Raw genomic sequence first — 21,639 nt, forward strand, 5'->3', positions numbered from 1 at the left:
GTCATACTAAAAATGCAATGTTGAGTGTGCTCAAATAAATAAATAAGTTTCGTAGGTCTTCAAAAACCATTTTTTGATGAAGTTATTTTTTTCGGAAATAATAGCTCCGAAAGAAAAAAGTATGTGCCCCCCGTAACTAATGAACCATGGCTCCAAAAAATATGAAAAAAAAAATCGAAAACCTATTTTTCTGAATACTCTTGATCTTCTTTGTTCTAGCTCTACCATAGAGAAATAAAGTAAGCATAGAATGCTCACTCCATACATTAGTTTTGGTATACCAAAACGACATCTAGCATCGAGTAGCGGAATTATCAGTAAGTACCGCTACTTGATATATTGATGTCTCAAGTGTCGCGACTCACGAAAATTGTATTGAACAACAATTTACAACTAATATTAAAAGCAGAAGGAGTTGAAAATAGAATTCCGGATAATCCGGTTATAATATTAGCTGAAAATTGTTGAGCATAGACTTTTCGGTCGTCGCAACATCTATTGTCAAGAAGCTCTAGCAGTACCTACAGACTGCTAATTCCACTACTTGATGCTAGATGTCGATTACGAAAATATACTGGGTCAAGCAGATCTTGTCAGTAGAAAAAGGCGGTATATTTGAAAAATGTAGGCGCGAAAGGATATCGTCCTATAGAAAATTTGAATTTTGCGCATTTTTCTACTGACAAGATTTGCTTGACCATCTATAGTATGGACTTGGAGTGAGCACTCCATGTATTTTTTTTTCACCACACCAGCTCGGAAAGGCTTACTTTGCACTTCAAAAACTGATAGCAAAGTTGCATTTTATTCACATGAGAGGTAAAGTAATCAAATGCAAATTTTGAGTTGTTTTCTTATGTTTGCTGGTAGAATTGACTTTTAAATGATGACTTTGGATGATAAATATTTAATAACATTCATTTGGATTTGATTTGGTTTGATTTTGTTTGATATTTTACATTTAATATTTGCTTCGGGTTGGTGTGGTGAAAATTTTTGTGTTTCACTCGGGGGCAAATTTTGTTTAACCTTCGTGCTTTGAAACCCTCGCAACGCTCAAGATTCCATGTTACGAACCACTCGCTACGCTCGTGGTTCAATTTTGGAATCTTTCGCTTGCTCGGGTATCAATATTAGCACGAGCGGTTAAACAACAACTTTGCCCCCTTGTAAAACAAATAACTATTCTCTATGCCTCTACCTTAGTAGAATTATAAAATATACTTGGTCAAGCAGATCTCGTCAGTAGAAAAAGGCGGCAAATTTGAAAAATGTAGGCGCGAAGGGATCTCCACTCATAGAAAATTTGAATTTCGCGCCTTTTTCTACTGACAAGATTTGCTTGACCGTCTATAGTTTCTTTTCCTCTTTCATTCTACCAAACAAATTAATCTTAGTACCTACAACTATATAGTGCGCATATAGTAGGTAGAACTAGCAGTAGGTAGCCTGTGAGTCCTGTGACATACGTTTGATTTGAGAGTCACGTTCTCCGTTTTGTATGGGGAATTTTTGATCAACAATTTTCCTATAGTAGAGTTTGTGCGGTAAGAGTCGTGGAATGTATGGGGCCCATGACTAGGCCAAACAAGTGTGGAGTGAAACGAAACGTTTTTTTTTCGTACACGACTTATCACGAATTAATCCGTCTCTTTCGGATGCAGTGCAAACAAAAAAGATGCAAGAGCACTCATGATATGGTTGTTTCTCTCATACATTTCGTGAATGTCATATCTGACAGCCGTAGCTGACCTGCCTGCCATTTTGTAATGTTCACTTGTTCAGTAATGTTATTAGACTGGACTGTGTTGTGTGGGTGCGGTTAATGTCGTCGTGTTATTTATTCGCTAATGAGCTGTCTATGCCTTGTTGTCGTATTATAGACTCATAGAGAAACTCATTCACTAATGATGTATGGCAATGCCTAAAAGCAAACTTTTAGAGTATACTCTGAAGGTGTATATTTGTGAATTAAATGCAGAAGTCACAAGCAGGTACGTACGTATGATATTGATAGCAACATACATATCGTAATGGAAATGTCAACATCGTATTCAAATGTTTCATATGGTTTTGTCACGCGATAGGGATGTTTTTTGCCAGTTAATCATGGTTAAATTGAAATTTTATAAAAATTGGATCAACCATTTTTGGTCATCTGGTGCAATGCACTTCGCTTAATCCCGTTACGTAAATATGAAAGTTTGAAAGTAACAACAGCAATACTAGTTTATTTTCCGGTCGATTTTTTACGCAGAAATGAATAAACATACCTACTGTCCGAACCGTAAAACGGGGTCAAATGAAATAGCGTAGGTATGAACAAAAAAAAATTAATGCTTTTTCATGTTGTTATTATTTCTAAAGTTATTTCGAGATACCTGTATATTTTCAGTAGTAAATTATTCCTTCTTTACTTTTGTAACACAGAAACACGGTGCATAAACTCATATGTATGTAAATTTAAAAAATCTACTTATTAGGGTATTTTCCTACTAGTTAAATCAGTTACTTTTTTAGAACTGTCAAAACGATTTGCTAATCGGTCAACTCACCTACTTTTTATATTTCTATCCGATTTATTAAATAGAATTTGTGTTTATAAATAACTCCTATCTGTGTTTTTCTAATAATTATCTGGTGCTTTATTTCATGCATGGTGTAAAATAATTTATTTTAAATGCAGTATAATACCCTATTATAATGGGTAACTAAATAAAGAAGGCATTTTAACGTGATAGTGGGGTTAGCTGAGAGCTCTTTCCCACTGACATCCAGTTTTTTGCAGGTATGGTTTTCTGCAGGATCCCGTTTTAGTAGTATAGATGCTACTATAGTAAGGTTCACATGAGCATTCTGTTTGCGGGATACTGCACGCATACTACAGAAAACTGGATACTGCAGAAAACCATTCCTGCAAAAACCTGGACGTCAGTGGGAAGGAGCTTTGACACGTCATTAACTGCGGTGACATTTCAATAAAGGAAATGAAAATGAAATTCAATCAAGATAAATAAAGTAAAATAAGTTATTCCATAGGGTTTAAACCACACATTCCAATAAAAAAATAAAAATAAATTCGATCAAGATAAAATAATGTAAAACAAATTATTCCTTAGGGATTAATCCCAATGACATTTCAATAAAAAAATGAAAATTAAATTCAATCAAGCTAAATAAAGTAAACTAAATTATTTAATAGGGATTAATCCCAATGTCATTTCAATAAAAAAATGAAAATTAAATTCAATCAAGATAAATAAAGTAAAATAAATTAATCCCAGTACGGTCTAGTTTCCCCTTGGGATTGGAAAATCAGGTGGCATCCTTCTTCATAAAAAACTATTGCATGTGACAGTTTTTGTGATTAAGTTACCGTGCTGACCCCAGCCCAGATTAATCCCAATACAGTCTAGTTTCCCCTCGGGGTTGGAAAATCAGGTAGCATCCTTCTTCAAAACTATTGCATGTGACAGTTCTTGTGATTAAGTTACCATGCTGACACAAGGCTACCTTATTGAGCCGTAATGAAAAGCTGGGTCAAGGTTACAAATATACTTTATTTTATTTTTCATTTTATTTGTGTTCAACTCTTGCGGGCTTACAGGTGACCCCAAAACGCTCACGACTTTGTTTAATCACCATATGCAGTTAATACTCAACTTTGAACTTGATATTATAATTAAATTCTTTTTCAATTCCAGATGCTGCTAAGGGCTGCAGAATTGGGACGGAAGAAACATTAATAAAATTTCGTCCTTCGCCTAATTTCAAAAATATGAAGAAGTTCTTAAAATCAAAAATAGATTTTACAGAGAACAGCAACCAGTCCCCTTTTCATGGGACAGAACATTCCCCAACAAATACTTCGCCAGAACCAATAACCTCACTAGAGGAGCAGAGAGCTTTGCTGGAGAAGGCAAAGCCTGCACAACCTCCCTTACCGCTAGAACCTCCACCCACTACCCCAATTGACTTTAGCCTACCACATAAACAAGAAATTGAAGATCATGGCTATCAGAGCAGATTAGGATCGCCTACACTAAATCTTTATGAGACTAATGAGGTCTCACTATCATCAGCAACAAATTATGATACATCACAAGTGGAAGCCAGTGAAAAACCGAAAAAAACCATCTGCAGAGACTTCATAAGAGGAACTTGCAGTAGGGCAGGCACATGCAAATATGCTCATGAACGAGATCTGTCACAGTTACCTGGTGTATACACATTCTGTAAAAACTTTCAGAATACAGTTTGCACATATCCATATTGCAAATATGTACACGCATCAATATTTGAAGAGCAAAGGTTTTACAGGACTGGAATACTACCGCCTCATGCTTTGGCCCACCACAAGAAGCCTGCGGCGGCTCCGATGCCGACAATACTACCCCCACCACCTCCACCACCACCTGAAGGTAAGATCTATACCCACCACAGTTGGGCACTCATGATTAAGTTCTCGTATGCCGGGACGCGGATCCGCGTACGAGGCAATTATGTGAGCAAAATACACGAGTAGAGGTTAAAATCGGTTATTTGACTAAAAATACTCATGGTTAAATAGGTCCACACAGAACTAGCGGCCGAGGCTAGTCTACAGAGACCGATCTGATTCGCGCGGTGATTACTCGCGAGGGGGCTCGTTCTGTGTGGACCGGCATATATAGGTAGTTATCCTTAATTCAATTGAAATTTACTCAACTAATTTCATAAGTTATTAATCGTAACCAACAGGTACAGCATAAAACAATAAAATCGCCAATTAACTAAATCATGTAAACATGCACGCTCACTGTGGTCAGCACTGGTTACGTAACCATTTATGTCATTTAAATGTAATGAGAAGTAAATAATTTATTTGTCACGAATAGCAAAGTAATATTATTAATCAATTAAATTGTCAAATCACAAAATACCTACAAATACAAATGCATTTCAACACATCTAAATTTAACCTTATAAAATAACTTACAATTAAATAAAAACTAAATTACAACTAACAGTATGAGAAGTAAAGATAACATGTATAGTACTTATAACAAATTGCTTAAATCCAAATATACGTAGAGTCTGTTCGCACAGACCCTAACGGTTTTTCTAGTGTTTGATATTTCTAAAATCTAAAAGTTGTCGTTTTAGCTGTTTTAGCAAGGATTGGATACGCTTTCACGTTTTTTTTTGTGGACATAAGTAACGATAATATGATTTTATTAATTCCTTATCCCCATAATGGCTGATAAAATCATTTCATCGCACACAAGCAACAGTTGTCTAAAAGATTTGTTTTGAAATCTGTATAATATATTCTAATTTATTTAAGTAAATCAAAAAAACTTACATTTTTCAAGGTGGTCGTATCGCGGTGGCTAGCGATGGAAAGGGAGGACTTGACCGTTATTTTGTTCACACTTCACACAGAGGCTACGTTTTGTTGCTTACCCTCATTTTAAAATATCATATTCATATCCTATAAGATAGCCACGAAGATTTTCTATTTGCGTCCCTGTCACTCGAATACGTAAGAGAGATAAAGAGCCAAATTGGTGAAAGAATGATCACAGTGGCTCATGCGGATATCGGCCCTCTATGGTCTTATACCAACGTTTTTAAATAAGGGCTCCTACTCACTTTTCTAGGATAATCATGTAACGGATGCGTTCTTTCTGTATTTTAGGCGGATAAATTCCCTATTTATAAATAAAATAGAAAAAATATTGTCCGAGCGAGCGCGAAGCAAAAACGGCGCGTTCTTATAATAAATAAATAGTTGCCTATTCTAAACAGTATGTCTTTATTTTCAGAGCCAGTTCCTCCGCCGGTCCCTGTAGAAGTTTCGATGTTTGCAAATCCCCCACCTGTATTGGTTCCCACTGTTCCCAGGTAAATATATCTAATACCTTTAAATTAGCAATTCTTATATATATATTGGGGATCTCGCAAATGGCTCTAACGATTTCGATGGAATTTGCTACATGGGGGTTTTCGGGGGCGAAAAATCGATCTAGCTAGGTCTTATCTCTGAGTTGAGAGTTGAGTTTTTACGAGTATATATTTTCCGAGCAAAACTCGGGTCTCCCAGATATTAATATATAATGTACATAAATATACCAGCCTCCGACCGTGACTCCGGCGGCGTCTTAATAACTTGCAAAAAAATATTTCTAACCTCTAAGACATTGCAAAATTAGAATAAATGTTTTAAATGTCAACGTCCCACCCACCAAGAGGACAAAGTGCTGACTAAGAAATCGTCAGGTGACAAGCAAAACTCACTAATTACCACCAGAAGATCATAGCCACAGCAAAGAGAATAGATAGTATAGAGGGGTCCTGTCATAGTAAATTAGCATTTTGCCACGGCTCATGGGAGCCTGGGGGACCCCAGCAACTTGCTTGGCAACTAATCCCAAGAATTGGCGTAGGCACTAGTTTCTACGAAAGCGACTGCCATCTGACCTTCCAATCCAGAGGGCAAACTAGGCCTTATTGGGATTAGTCCGGTTTCCTCACGATGTTTTCCTTCACCAAAAAGCGACTGGTAAATATCAAATAATATTTCGTACATAAGTTCCTAAAAACTCATTGGTACGAGCAGGGGTTTGAACCAGTGCCCTCCGGATTGCAAGTCGCACGCTCTTACCGCTAGGCCACCAGCGCTTAAGAAAACTATATCTATATTATTTATGATACGCTCTATGATACGCTCAAAAACTGCAAATTACGTCCAGCTTAAAGATAAAACTGTTTTGTTAGAACATTTTTATTATCTGTGAAGAGGTTATTATTGCGTAATAATATCATGAAATTTGATTTTATAATGACATTCAAATTTCAACCGTCTCGGGTTTTGATACACAATTCTTTGTGGCAACTACGCCAAGTGGACAGAAACAGGCACTGGACGGTGAACTGACGCAATGACCCTATCTACTCTCGGAGCCCCTTTTGTTGCATGCAACAATAAAGGCAGGGACACACTTATCCCACGTACGCAACATATGCAATGCATTGTGACATCTTAACCCTTAAATTTGTACGCTTAGAAACATACTTGTCATACGCAACGCAACGCATGACAAGTATGTTTCTAAGCATACAAATTTCAGAGTTCAGATGTCATAATGCATTGCATACGTTGCGTACGTGGGATAAGTGTGTCCCTGCCTTGATGCGGGCATGTGAGAACTGTGGCATAAAATACTATTTTGCTTATTGCATTTACTTTGAGAATAAGCTATTTGACTTTTGTCTTACAAAAAAAAATGTTTTTTGTTCAAGTCGGTTTTTTCTAAAGTTCTTGCGTTTCTAGACAAGCATTAATATTTACTTGAACGCAGCCATATTTTACAAATACAACTAGCACCAGCTCATTGTTTATGCTATTTGGCAATTTAAAAAGTTTTATTATACAAAACAATAATATATTCTTCAATATTCTGGTAGTGAACAAAGAGCATATAATCACTACGTTCTAGTAGTGAGTACATACCTCATACAATATATGTATATTCTTTCCCGCAAATAGTGTTTGGAGCATTCCATGAAGTTGTCTACCGTTGTCTCATACCAACGCGAATTTTCAGAAGATTTGCAGGTATATGAGTTTCTTTTTCTGTGTCAAATGGTCAAAAATAGAAAAATAATCATCGTTTATAAATAAACGTCGAAGAAAGTTCTGAGACACGAAATAAAATGCATTTGTACAGGACAGCCCGTGGAATGCTTCGTTCTGTGTTTAGTTCGTAAATATTAACTAGAGATGCCCCGAATATTCGGCAACTATTCGGTATTCGGCCTATTCGGCCACTTTGCCGAATATTCGGTATTCGGCCGAATGTAGCCTACTATTCGGCCGAATACCGAATATCTGTTGCACCTACCTAAAAGATAAAATTACACAAAAAAATAACCAAAAACTAGGTAAATTTAATATTTAAAATGTATTCTTGGAAAGTAGTTAAATACGAAGGCACGTTTTTGAGCATTTGTTGATTCCAAAATATTTTATTTTTATCATGGGTCTGATTTGATTGACTCTAACTGCATTCACTAATTATGTACAACAAAAAATATATCTTGGCAAACGTTGTGCTTTGTTGGCGAACAGTTTTATAATAATTGTGATTCAAAATGTACGAGTGTCATGCCGAATATTCGGTCGCTGAATATTCGGTATTCGGCCGAGAGGAGGGCCGAATATTCGGTATTTGGTATTCGGCCAAATTCACTATTCGGGGCATTTCTAATATTAACTTTCACACAGTAAATTTACGTTAATATGTAGTAGGTATATTGTGCATTGTGCAAAACAAAGTTCGACCGAGTCTAGAAACCTTTAACATGTACCTGTTGCCTATTGTAGGTAATACTATAGGCCACTATAGGGTATTTGACTGTATTTAAAATAAATTATTTCATAGTGTGAAATAAGGCACTATTTTAAACTCAAGTTCTATTTAATAAATCGGTTAGAAAAATAAAATAAAATAAAAATTATAATAAAAAACATACAACCTCCTTCTTTGAGATTTGGAAGTCGGTTAAAAAGTAGGTGAGTCGACCATGACGTCATTGTGTAATGTTTCATATAAATTCCATATAAGCAAATCGTTTTTACAGTTCTAAAAAAGAAACTGATTTGACTAGTAGGAGAATAGCGTATTTTCCTACTAGTCAAATCAGTTACTTTTTTAGAGCTGTCAAAACGATTTGCTAATATGGAATTTATACGAAACATTACATCGTGACGTCACAGTCAACTCACCTACTTTTTATATTTCTATCCGGTTTATTAAATAGAACTTGTGTTTAAAAATAAGTCTTATCTGTGTTTTTCTAATAATTATCTGGTGCTTTATTTCACGCATGGTGTAAAATGATTTATTTTAAATACAGTATAATACCCTATACCCTATTATTTACACTCTCGGAGACATCTGTTTACTTAACGTAAACTCTAAATCATAATTAGATTACAATAAAAGGAAGAAAATGTTGCCACTTCAATAATTTGTTTGTAAAATAGTAAATTCCTTTTTATAAATAAAAACGCTAAGATAATTTATTTATTGGTAATTTTACTCCTACGATTTGAAAAAGTACTTTTATTTACTTATTTTTACATAAATACAAGACGCGCTAGTAAAAAGTGGCAAAATTGTTTTACTTTTTTTGGAACTTAATTATGATTTAGAGTATAATTCTTTAAATCGATTGTTATTGTTATGTATAACGTAATATATGTTTTTCCAGTATTGACAAACCCCTTATCTCGTGCGTGCCGACTGCAAACTTGGAGCCAAGGCCGATGGACGATTTGATGAGTAAGTCACTATTGATTAACTATTTGTTTAAGCGAATGACTTGATACGGGATAGCTAAAGGAAAAATAAGAGATACTTGTTTATTTTTTAACGATTTATTTAATTTCGATGACATATTTAAAACAAAAGATAGTAATTCACATTTTTATTTGTTGAAACAATATCGATTAGTCACTTATAGTGAGGACTAGTTAAAAGATTTTTTTTGTAATTTATGTAACATTTGGTTGTATTTACACTTAAAAATTCTAAGTTCCACCCTACAAGCATTTGCCACAAAATTAAAACCATTCAATCAATAATAATAATCATTCATTTGAATGACAGATTTTTGTGGGTAATAAGTGTAATAACGTCATTTGTTCGTATTGTCAGAATTTCCATTGATTATGAGTTTAAACAAAAATAATTTTGAAACACGTAACAAAGCTGTAAACAGGAGTTTACTTAGGAAATAATATTATAATAAATTGTAACAAATAAACGAAAATAAATACAGACATTTGGGAGCATTTGACCTTTATAATGAAATATGCGCGTCTCAATACATTAGTATACTCAAAACTATTGGGTACATTTATAAAATTAGTTTTTCTTTATATTCGTTTATTTTAGCAACATTCCAGCGAAGTACTTAAATACAACACATCATAGTAAGACGTTAATTACTCGTTAACAAATACACCACCAGCAAAAATCAGCAAGCGAATGAAATTCAAAAGTACACTTGACAAAACATTACCAATATTACCATTTAATTGACAACATCTCATATTTTTGAGTGCACATTTTTATTTTCTTGATCATAAGAAAGCGAAGGTTAAAGATACAAGTATTTGTGTCACGTAATTCTAACTTTCATAAAAAAAAAACATTTAGATTGCTATACGTTTGTTAAATGTTACAAACGTATAGCAACGGCAGTGTGACGTCACACGCTGTTTCATACATTAAAAAAAAACGGCAACCATATACATACTGGCAATCTTGCACCAGCGACTTGTTGACGTCAACTTCCGCTTTGACTATTTTCTTATTTTTTCCAAAGATATTGAAAAATGATATAATAAATATCTTTTGTGTAATAATACCTATGCTTTTTGTACAAGTAAATAGTAATGTATAAGACTAAATAGCTGTGCCCCTACAGGGTGTGTATCTGTGTATTACTTGTTACATAATAGCGATAAAGATACGTATTATAATATTACTCTTCGAGTTTTTCTCGTAATGGTTTTCGATTTAGGCAAATGAAAAATATGAAATGTTGTCAGTGTGGGATATATTAAAGTGGTGTACTATAATACCTAGATATCGTTTTTTTTATTTCCGATAGCTTTAGTAGGTATACATTTTATTAATTTATACCTAATTACATTAAATATTAAAAAAAAACGAATATAGGTAATATGCATAAATATCCTCCCCTCCAATTTTGAATCCTTAATTATGTAAACGCTGTATGAAATAACTTTACTATTTAAACTTTAGTTTGATATGGGTGTACTATTTACTGCAATGTACGTTATACCTGAAAATAAAACTTTATTTTTTTTTATTTAATTACACAATCGCAAAATTGAAAATGTTAAAAATTAAGGATATACATTTTATTTAACTTCAGGAAGTCTCATTTGCAGTTCATCATCATCATCATCATTTCAGCCATAAGACGTCCACTGCTGAATGTAGGCTGCAGTTACCATAATTAAAAAAAACTAACCGTAAATGTTTCATACTTTTAAATAAAGAAATTATCGCAAATGATTATGCTAATTATATTACTCGTAACTAACTTCTTCTTCTTCTTCAAAAGTGTTTTATTGTTTTGCTATCTATTTGACGAAGTTATCGGAAATAAAAATAATTGTAATCTTAATCTGTAGTTAATTAATTAATTTACATAATTTCTCAGACAACGGTTCAAGTAAAACTTATCCTTTTCGTTGATCTTTGTAATGCAGCAGGTAGTTAAGCCTGGGTAATTCTTTGACATTGAGGACCCTAAACACTATTGTATTTTAGGAACGTACCTAATTGAAGTAAGGTCGGAAAATAAAGTTCCTTATCGCAGGTATAAAAATACCAGGTACAAAAAATATCTCAAAGAATTACCCAGCTAAGATCCTACCAATGCCCCGTTTCCTTTTAGCCAAAAGTAGTACACTTCCAACAAGTATTAATCTGCGAAATGTTATTGACTTGCCACTTGTGTCGTCGAATGATGCTTAATAATGTTTCTCAGCGTATTATAGGTGCTATCACAAGGGTGTATGAAGATTTGCCGAGCGACGACTGTTGCGCTAAGCGACTTGTTATATGTTATTGATTTTGTCTGCAGTCACTCCAGCGCCGCGCGACCTCGAGCACAAGGCAAAAAAATGCAAAAATTGCGACACAATGGAGTTCAGGTTTGCTATTTTGCATCACTTACGATTATTTTTATTTTATTTTACATCTTTTTATACATGCAAAAATGCTCTGCCATTTATATTATTTATTAGCAAAACTGGACTGTGCAAAATTTGTAATTAGTTTTCTACAGTTTAGCGACACAAAGATATGGTAAAGCCTTTATGTCAATTATTAGAGGGTCTCTAATGTCATATATATATATCACTTAACATACCTACGCCAATGGGATGGATGAAAATTTTAAAAATATAATGTTGTTTGTCTTCTCTTCTTGTTTTCTTCGTCCGTAGTACGATAAACAGGGGCAGGGTTATTCCGAATCACGTATAAGGTCAATGTGGCGAAGACCGTCTATCAGCTATGATCTACCTACAAGCTTACTCGTCGCTTCTTTACATTTGTACATTTTGTACACATACTCTAGTTACAGAAGATCGTTACAGAGAAGAAGCGAAATACGTTTCAAATACGAGAGTTCTTGCCCTATTGTACCATCGCCCACAATGTTAACTGACAGTTCTTAAACCTTATTACAAAAGGCATAAGGTCCACCGATGGACAGTTAAGAGTGCTGCTGTTTGTAACTCGTCGCTCAGTGATCAATCCCCATCCCCACTGAAGTGCGAAATTGTCTGCAAATTTGTCACTGATGGTATCATAGTCATCTTAACGATTATTTACCTTAGCCCGTCTCCTATCAAACTTCTTCTATCAAAAAATAAAAACAACTTCTATCAAAAAATAAATTCCAATTCCAAATAAAATAAATTTATTCCAAATACAAAGCTGCACCTAAAAAAAAATCTTTAATGTTTATTTGGTTTTGCAATTATTGGGTAGAGTCTGTGCGGAAAGAGAAGAGTCGTGGAATGTATGGGGCCTAATACATTCCACGACTCTTCTCTTTCCGCACAGGCTCTACCTACAAGGCTACAAGTAACTTATTTATATGATGGCGTTGTCAAAGTTTTTGACCCACTAACCGGTTCGGTCCTCACCTGGTCCTCACATACAACCTATTTTCGTACATGATTCATAAGTAGGTATTATATTCTTTGATTGTTACATATTTGCCGTGACTTATTTTTCAAAAGTGTTTTTCAATAAAAAGACGTCAAGATTGTTTACCTTTTTTGTAATGCTAAAGAAAACGAACTATACTATAAATTATATATAGTATATAAATTATAAAGTAGTACGTAGTACTAATAAGTACTGTAACAAATAAGAATGAAAAAAAAAACTTGCTTTAAATTTTGTTGTACGTATTTAAAACAGAGTTGTATGTTATTGATGTGCCAACTCATAAGTTTAATATAATATGGCTGCTATTTAACTGATCACCAGATTTAGTAAAATTTAATACCAAAAAAATCTACTTTACCACCCTAAAATAATAAACGATCACCAAAATTATAACACCATTTTAATGTGAAATGATTACGAATTTTATTACATTTTACTATCCTATTAAAGGAAATGACACCAAACTAATCATTATTAACCCAAAAATTGTAAATGATTACCAAATTTCAAACCCCATTTTAATGTGAAATGATAACCAAATTTTTACATCTTACTATCCTATTAAATAAAATGACACCAAAATGATCATTGTAAACCCAAAAATAGTAAATGACCACCAAAATTAGAACTCCATTTTAATGTAAAATTATAACCAAATTTTTAAATCTTGCTATCCTATTAAAGCAAATGACTCCAAAATAATCATTGTAAACCCAAAAATAGTAAATGACCACCAAAATTGTAACTCATTTTAATTAAAAATGTGCAAATATTTAATATATCGTTATCCTATTAAATTAATTAATCCACTTCGTCACCTTTTTCTAACCTAACCTAACCCAATTTTCTGATAGCAGTTTGGTTCTGTAAGGGTCGCAGTTCAAACCTAACCTAACCCACTTTTCTAGTAGCATTTCGTTTCTGTAAGGGTCGCAGTTCAAACCTAACCTAACCCACTTTTCTAGTAGCATTTCTTTTCTGTATGGGTTGCAGTTCAAACCTAACCTAACCCACTTTTCTAGTAGCATTTCTTTTCTCTAAGGGTCGCAGTTCAAACCTAACCTAACAGCATTTCGTTTCTGTATGTATGTGTGTATCTAGTAGCATTTCAGTATGCTACTAGAAAAGTAGGTTAGGTTAGGTAGGTATGCGGTGCGGGGTACGGGGGGTTGAGCGGGAGGGGCTAGTAATTTTGGCATCATTTTACTTTATTTGGTAATATGTATAAATTTTTTGGTAATCATAGTGGTTTATTTAGGTGAAAATATCGCATTAATTTGGTCTTCAAGATTTGGTGATCATTAATGATTTTTGGTGATCATTCAATATATTTGGTATTCGAATACAATTTGAACTGCAGTCGTAATTAAAACGGTGGTACTTATTTAATTTTAGGCCTTATTTTTTTGGTGTTCAGTAATATTTTTTGGTAAGCATGATTTTTTTATTTAGGGTACCAAAGTATTTTTTGGTGGTCATTATATTTGTAGCCATATAATATTACATGTATTTTTGGCAGGATATCTGTGTCTGTGTCGGTAGTTACTGACTGTTGCGGCCAATAGGCCTGTTGCAAGTAACAAAGAATCATGGAAATAATGGTTTCAACGAAACATATATGTTAATATGATTCTAAAAAATGGCCCAATCTCAGTATAAACTGAAGGATTATTAATATATTCAATAAAATAAAAGTGCAAAATTCTCCAATCGGCCATTTTTACTGAAACGCCAATCAGAAACGTTCCAAACAGTGACGTCATCAATCCATAACATATTTCTTAGAGCAACATAGACAACCTCATTGACCGAAATCTATACGTGGGCACCAAAGAGTTCGAAAGGTGCAAAAAAAATGTTATTTCGCCACTAAACATTTATTACGTCCAAAAAATATTATTACACGATATAAAGTAGATATCTATTTGTTATTACTTAAATAAAATGCTAAATAATACGATATTTCAACAACAAACATTTTTAATTATTTGGCTGAATGGAACTATCATTGCCATGTTGGCTGTCGTAACTAGAAAAAATGAAAAATTAAAAAGTAAAACCGGCGTTCGGTGATTTTCACTCAAAATGTACATGTATCTAAATAATTCATCTTAAACTGCAACCGTGTGAGAGTTTTTGTGTAAAATGAGTTATTGTGATAAATTTTTGTAATGTATTTATCATCCCTAATCGTAATATATGGTGCTGAATTAACAATATCATTCGGATTCAAGGGAAATTCGTAACTGTAAGTATGTAAACAATATCTACCACCCTACCACCAACTAAATAATGACGTCACAAATGGCATGCGAGGCGTTTTCGCGCGAAGTTTAAACTAGCTATAATAAAATGCAATTATCTATGTTAAATCTTATGAGTATAACTGAAATATAGTGTTTTTCGGAACTAATACAAGTGTACCGACGATATTAAAAGGGTTTTCAAAATTTGTCATCAGGCCTATTCTTTGAATAACATGTCTTCTACTAGTACTTTGTATGAGAAAGGCAAAGCTTATATTTTTTCATCTATCCCCATTGACTGGTTTCAGGCAAAAATGGAATGTACTGAAAGGGTGGTGGAAGTATGAATGCATTAGTATATTCTACTATTAATATAATAATAACCTACAAACCAATCCTTAAATTAGTATTTAGGTAGGTATCTATATAAAAATAGTACATTTTTTGGTAGCAAAATCAAAGGTAGGTCAAAGTCAAAGTCAAAAATACTTTATTCATGTAGGCCTAGTAAAGTAACAAGCACTTATGAATGTTGTACATAATAATAATTATATTATCTTAAGCTAATTATCAGAGCAATTTATTGAAGTTAATATTATTACATAGTAATATTGGATTATCATACAGATCAAATTTAATACTAAGAATTTCACAAAAAGATCGTCAAACATAAAAAAATGTATAATAAATACTAGTCTAGAATGTTTCTAGAATAAAATCTAAATGTTAATAACAAATGTCAATAAAACATAACAAAGAAGTACATACATTGAATTATCCATTTCGAGTCACAATTAATCCCACGTTGTTTTATCACTCTTTGTTATGTTCTTATGATTACAAAAATTGTTAATATTAGCTCCTTGCTATTTAAACACGTAAAGATAATAGATAAACTTTTTAAGTAAACTTAATAATAAATGGTATTAACGCTCTCCAAGGGGCCTCTGCGTGTTGGATCCCCATGCAAGCCGAATCAAAAGACCGGGATTTATAGGCCCGTGAAATCCAAGGAAATAGTATTAGGTATTTCAATTTTGGGGTTTATACACTTCATGACAGAGCGTGGTAATTTTGCTAGATGGGTTGTATAAATTACGTACCGGATGAAATAGTCCCTTTGTTAATTATACGTTGAATTTTGTATCAGGTGTTTTCGGTAAAATAAGAACATGATACTTACCTCTTAATTTTGGGCTTATCTATAAGTAACCTAAACGAAGCGTTGCACACCGGGCACCGGGTCAACCACCTTATCTGTTGTACCTATATTTAAAGCTACCTGCAATACACTTGACAGTTTTATGAAGATCGACACAGTCACTACTACCTGAGTTTGGAAGATAATGTATCGGCAAAAAAACGATGACGGTTTGCCAGGTACTATTCGCCATGGTTTCATTTCTGATTAAAGCAATGTAGTAAAAAAATTAAGTATTTACATATACAGGGTGATTTCGGGGTCGTGATCCAGAACCACTTTTTCTGACTCTGTAAATGATCCACATTATCATATGGTAGTACAGTGGAACCTGGATAATTGCAATCTCAAGGGACCGGCCATTTTTTGTCAATTAACCAGGTTTTCCATTTAAGCAGGTCGTGTCAATTAACAAGGTTCAAAAAATCGTTGTGTCAATTATAGAGGTTTTCATTAATAGAGGTTGCGTTTTGACAAATTTCTTTTATGGAGGTGCAAATAACCATTCAAAGTAGATTTACACGCTTAAATTCTGGGTTTCTGGTCTATATATTGCTTCTGTCTATACTTGTACTTTTACACTACATTCATTACCACTTTATTTTCTTATTAATCATTTGTGTTTACAAATTCCCTTGAATTGTAGAAGAAAGTTTAATTAGAATGTAAAAAGCATACTTTGTTTTTGATTAAATCAACACTATTTCACCTACTACAGGCTGTGATAGATACCCAATAAATAAATTGAATTCTGGATGAAGATATAAATAAAATGATCATTGCTATTAAAATATTGTTTCTGCTGTCTACAACTACATTATTTCAATTACAGAGGTAATAAGTAAGACTCGTTTCAATAATAGAGGCAAAAAGAAAAGCAAAAATAACGGATTTTTTTAGCACAGTGTCAATTATAGAGGTCTTAGTTGCGATGTGGTCAATTACAGAGGCAAAATTACGAAAAGCACTAAAATCTAAATTGCAATTATAGAGGTTCCAAACTTGCAATTATAGAGGCATTTTGGTCTCAAGGGACCGGGACCGGACTTTTGGTTGCAATTATTGAGGTTTTCCATTTATCCAGGTGCCAATTAACCAGGTTTCACTGTATATGATTAAAAGATAATTACTTGAATTATTCTTATTTTTAAGTAAAATTAATGTTATACTAAGTAATTATGGCCACCCTATGACTTTTGACATACGCTGTATGGAAAGCGACAAGACGTCACATTGAGTAGGGTCACCAAATTGTATGCAAAAATGTTTTTTCCTACTTGTCATCTGGAAAATAATCATCATTATTGGTCATAAACAATAATTAACAACATCATTAGGCTCATCTTTGGATTCTGTATGATGTCTGGCTCTCTTGCTCCACGACCCCGAAATCATCCTGTATAATTCATATAAAGCCTAATATAATTCTATGTATCAAGGAACATTTGTATTATAAACATAAGTGAATGTGGTGAATGATGCTTGTATGTATACAGGGTGGAAAAAAATTATGGGTCAGTAAAACCATAAGTTAGCTCATTTTACAGGAAAGATTCTTTTATTTTTAAATAGAAACAAACTGCATTCAAAGATTTTTTACAATTCGCTTTGTCTAAAAATATTCTTGTGTACCTACAAAATTTTAGTTTTTGGATATTTTGTGCGACAGACGAGTGTAAAACCTAATGTTTCTTAAAGAAATGTTAACATTAACTGTATCGATCAGTGGAATAAAATAGCTATGGCTAAGTTTTTTTGTTTGGAATTGTTAGTCGAGTCGATTTCCGGGCGGGACAAGTGATTTTTTAAATGCAGTTTTGTTTTTTTTTAATAACAGAATGTTTCCTCTAAGTAAACTAACTTAGGGTTTTAAGGCACTTTCCCTCCAGGGACCATTAATGTTTTCCACACTGTATATTTCAATATCATTAACACTGTATGTAAGTCAAATTGAGAAATGTTTAGAAATCTTTCTTTATTATCATTTATTATTCACCTACCATCACGCTTGCCATCATCATAATTATATCATTAATTAATCAAGGTAACCCCTAACTTAAAAATGTGAAGTCATACAGAATATCAAAACATATAACATAAATTAATTTACATAATACTTACAAAATACTTTAATGTTTTAGCTATAATTGTTGGTATAAGTGTTCCTATTTCGATTTTTCTTTCTTTGTTCCGATATAGCGAGTTTATATAATGAATTCCCTTAGTTATAATATCGTTGCTTCGAAGCAGCCATCAATGCAATAGCAATTTTTCTAAAAAATTAATCTATGTATGTATTTTTTTTTCACTTGCGCGGCAAATCGTACGACATATATTTGGCCTCTATTTTCTGAAGGTCTCGGTACTTTCTTTTGTCTAAACACCTGGAGTTTAAAACCTATAAACTCTACTAATGATCAAAAACTGTATTTAACTATTTAAAATTAAAGCAGCAAGTGTTAAGAGTGCTCGTAAATAAAAAAAAAGTACTGAATACGTTTCTGAAAAGTCAATTCTTATACGTTTTTTTATTACAACATACGATTTTAAATGGTATTTATGGGGTAGGCTCTACTTATATAATACTTGATTGTCTTCTTATATATATATCTTGTCTTGTTATCTATCTATATGCTTTGGTCTATACCAAATCCAAAAGTCGCGTGTCGAAAAAAGAAAATACAGCAAAGAAATGTAAATTACCGTTCCTATTTATTTTCATTAAAAATTCTATAACCGTTTCGTAAAAGGAATAACTAATTATGTAAGCGGCAGTTTGACCGCTGTATGACTTTGCAGTAGTCGATAGAATGCAGGCGACTTTCTCTTGCGCCGCTGCCATTGCCTATGAGCGCCAGTCGCGGGCTCGTGCGTCTTGTCAGGCCCTGATCAGATCATAGACTAAAGCGTATATTAAAGAAAAAATGATTTCCACATGTTTTAAGAATTCGATCACATTCTTTTCATCATAGCCAATCAACCCACAGTTCAAAACACTGCAGTTTCAGTGCCAAGCCAAGCAGAAAGTATTAAACCGTTTAACGTGATGTTGATATGACACATAAGTAAACACATTAATTACATACAAATAAAAGAAGGACTTAATTATAAAAATTGAGTTGTAGATACCAATTTAATATTGTGGATTACAATAAAATACCTACTATATTTTTTGCTTTGTTTATTGTTGTATTACAAAATGGGTTATAATTATTACACGGTACAAACAACTTATTTTTAAAATATAAGCTTTAGATATGAATACACAAATTGTACAGCGAATGGGCCTGACGATACAACGAGCCGCCTATACGATTCCTGCCGTCGATTTTACTTAATCAAAAACTAAAATGCTTGGTCGAATATCGTTGTTCTGCAACCAATTAAATGTGTAGCGTTGCCTCGATTATATGTGCATTAGCGATGGGCGATGTACGCAAAAATAGGGGTGCCGTTGAGATTTATACGGAACCCTGCTTTACCCCAACACTACCGAGAATGACTTGGCACTTCTGTTACAGATTGCAATTCAATAAGGATAAGGCTGAAAATATGAGACAGTCTACAGTGGAGCTAAAGAATAAAGTAGCGCGTTTGTCGAGGAAGTCGCAGACGTTATATACTGTGCTGTTGTCGCTTATGAAGCCGGTAAGTTTTGTGTAAGGTGATATAGTTATTCCTGGTCAGGCTTTAAAATTATTAGACAACAAGTCATAAAATGTTTCCTTTTATGGCAACGAAAAATATATATTATTTTATTTCTAAGTACCTACCTATGTTTCTGCTTAGTGACTCAACCTAGTGCCTAAGTACATATTCCAGTATTGCACACCCCAAAATGTGTGTTAAAATTTAAAATAGTAAAATGTATGTACTTGCTTGAGTAAGTTTTTAGTTTTAATTTTATTACTGGTGTTTCGTTATTAATTAAATAAATTCCTACATCATTTTGTAAATTACTTTGTTTTTTTTTTATGTATTACAGCAAGTCAGTAAAAGACAAGAAGGGCTTCACGGATTGTCTATGTCTTCGCTTCTCAGCATTGTCGGCGACTCGGAGAAGGTAATTTATTATAATAATATTGTAAAGTCAATAAATGTTTTTTTAGCAATGAGTGGATCCAATGCTTCACGTTATTCCGTACTTAGACCGACCCGTGCCGTGGTTTAGGCGAATTGCTGCCCAAGCGAATAAAGAATTTTATATGAAAACCTCTCGTTTCCAGAACATTCTTTCTAATCTGCTGCTGAAGGACGCTTCGGAGCAGAGCCTCGTCTCCGAGACCCGCGACCCGTGCTCGTGACTTACACACGGGACCTGACTTATGATACGCCGTGAGACTTTATACAGACTCAGTGCCGTGCAATTGTCCTATCCTATACACAAGTAGTCCTACTTTCAAAGCGAAACCTAGGGTAAACTATACGATGGCACTCACAACAACTGCACGAACTCCAAGTCCAGTCCAGTCGAGAGACCAGTGCCCTGTTTATCAAAAGATTGTAACTTGTAATACAAGTGGAAGTCCCTTTCTAACAAAAGTTGTCAAAAAGGGACTTCCACTTTTATTACAAGTTACAAGCTTTTGATAAACAGGGCACAGCAATAGTACAGTTTACCCTATTACATACTTGTAGTGCGAAATGCCAAGGCAAGTTACGTATGTACTTCGTTCTTCCCATTTTTATAGAACTGTGAACGAATATAACGTACGAAAATAATTAGTTCTGGAGAATGATGGGTGGTACTGTTCAGATCGCACTAGCCTTAAGAACCTAGCGAACCGCTTGGCTTGTAGCGAAGTAAACAATCTCAAATAACATATATATGATAAATGGCGCCTAAGAGCGGTTTCCTACTGACGTCCAGTTTTTTGCGGGTACGGTTTTTTGCAGGATTCCGTTTTAGTAGTATAGGTGCCAATATAGTAACTTTCACACGAGGATTCTGTTTGCGAGATCCTGCATACATATTACAGAAAACTGGATCCTGCAAAAACCGTACCCGCACAAAACTGGACGTCAGTGGGAAATAGCTGTAGTATGCATGCAGGATCCCGCAAACAGAATCCTCGTGTGAAAGTTACTATATTGGCACCTATACTATACTACTAAACCGGGATCCTGCCGTATCATGCCTTTTCTAAATTTAACAAGTTAGTTTTTCCGAAATAAATGACTTCACCGAATCAATAGTAAATCCTACTCTTCGAAATGTAATCTGTATCAATATGTTGCATATAACTGCAGTCAGTTGAGGTCATTAGAAGTCAGTAAATGTCGAATCCGAATCTGAAAATTAATCATTACATCGCTCAGTTCCTGAACACATAGTAGAACATATAGATAAATATATATTTACATTGTGCAATTGCACATTATTTGGGATAATTGCGTGTTAGTTATGTCAAAAAGAATAGAT

General features: G+C 33.8%; 1 protein-coding gene across 2 annotated transcripts; it reads left to right on the plus strand.

Annotated features, from left to right (window-relative positions):
* The first annotated feature begins 1,788 nt into the window (after positions 1 to 1,788).
* LOC134804088 (bromodomain-containing protein 4-like) lies at positions 1,789 to 20,677 on the plus strand. 2 transcript variants are annotated; one of them, XM_063777007.1, is made up of 8 exons: positions 1,789 to 2,002; positions 3,705 to 4,421; positions 5,808 to 5,886; positions 9,259 to 9,329; positions 11,671 to 11,740; positions 19,739 to 19,865; positions 20,203 to 20,280; positions 20,444 to 20,677. In XM_063777007.1, exons 1-8 carry the CDS (start codon positions 1,915 to 1,917, stop codon positions 20,519 to 20,521), a joined length of 1,308 nt encoding a protein of 435 aa, XP_063633077.1. In that variant the 5' UTR covers positions 1,789 to 1,914; the 3' UTR covers positions 20,522 to 20,677. The 2 variants fall into 2 exon arrangements, with proteins under 2 accessions (XP_063633077.1, XP_063633078.1); XM_063777008.1 differs by having other exon boundaries at positions 1,791 to 1,994; positions 20,444 to 20,676.
* Positions 20,678 to 21,639: the final 962 nt, after the last annotated feature.

This window comes from Cydia splendana, chromosome Z (assembly GCF_910591565.1).
Source record: "Cydia splendana chromosome Z, ilCydSple1.2, whole genome shotgun sequence".
Classification (NCBI taxonomy): Eukaryota; Metazoa; Arthropoda; class Insecta; order Lepidoptera; family Tortricidae; genus Cydia; species Cydia splendana.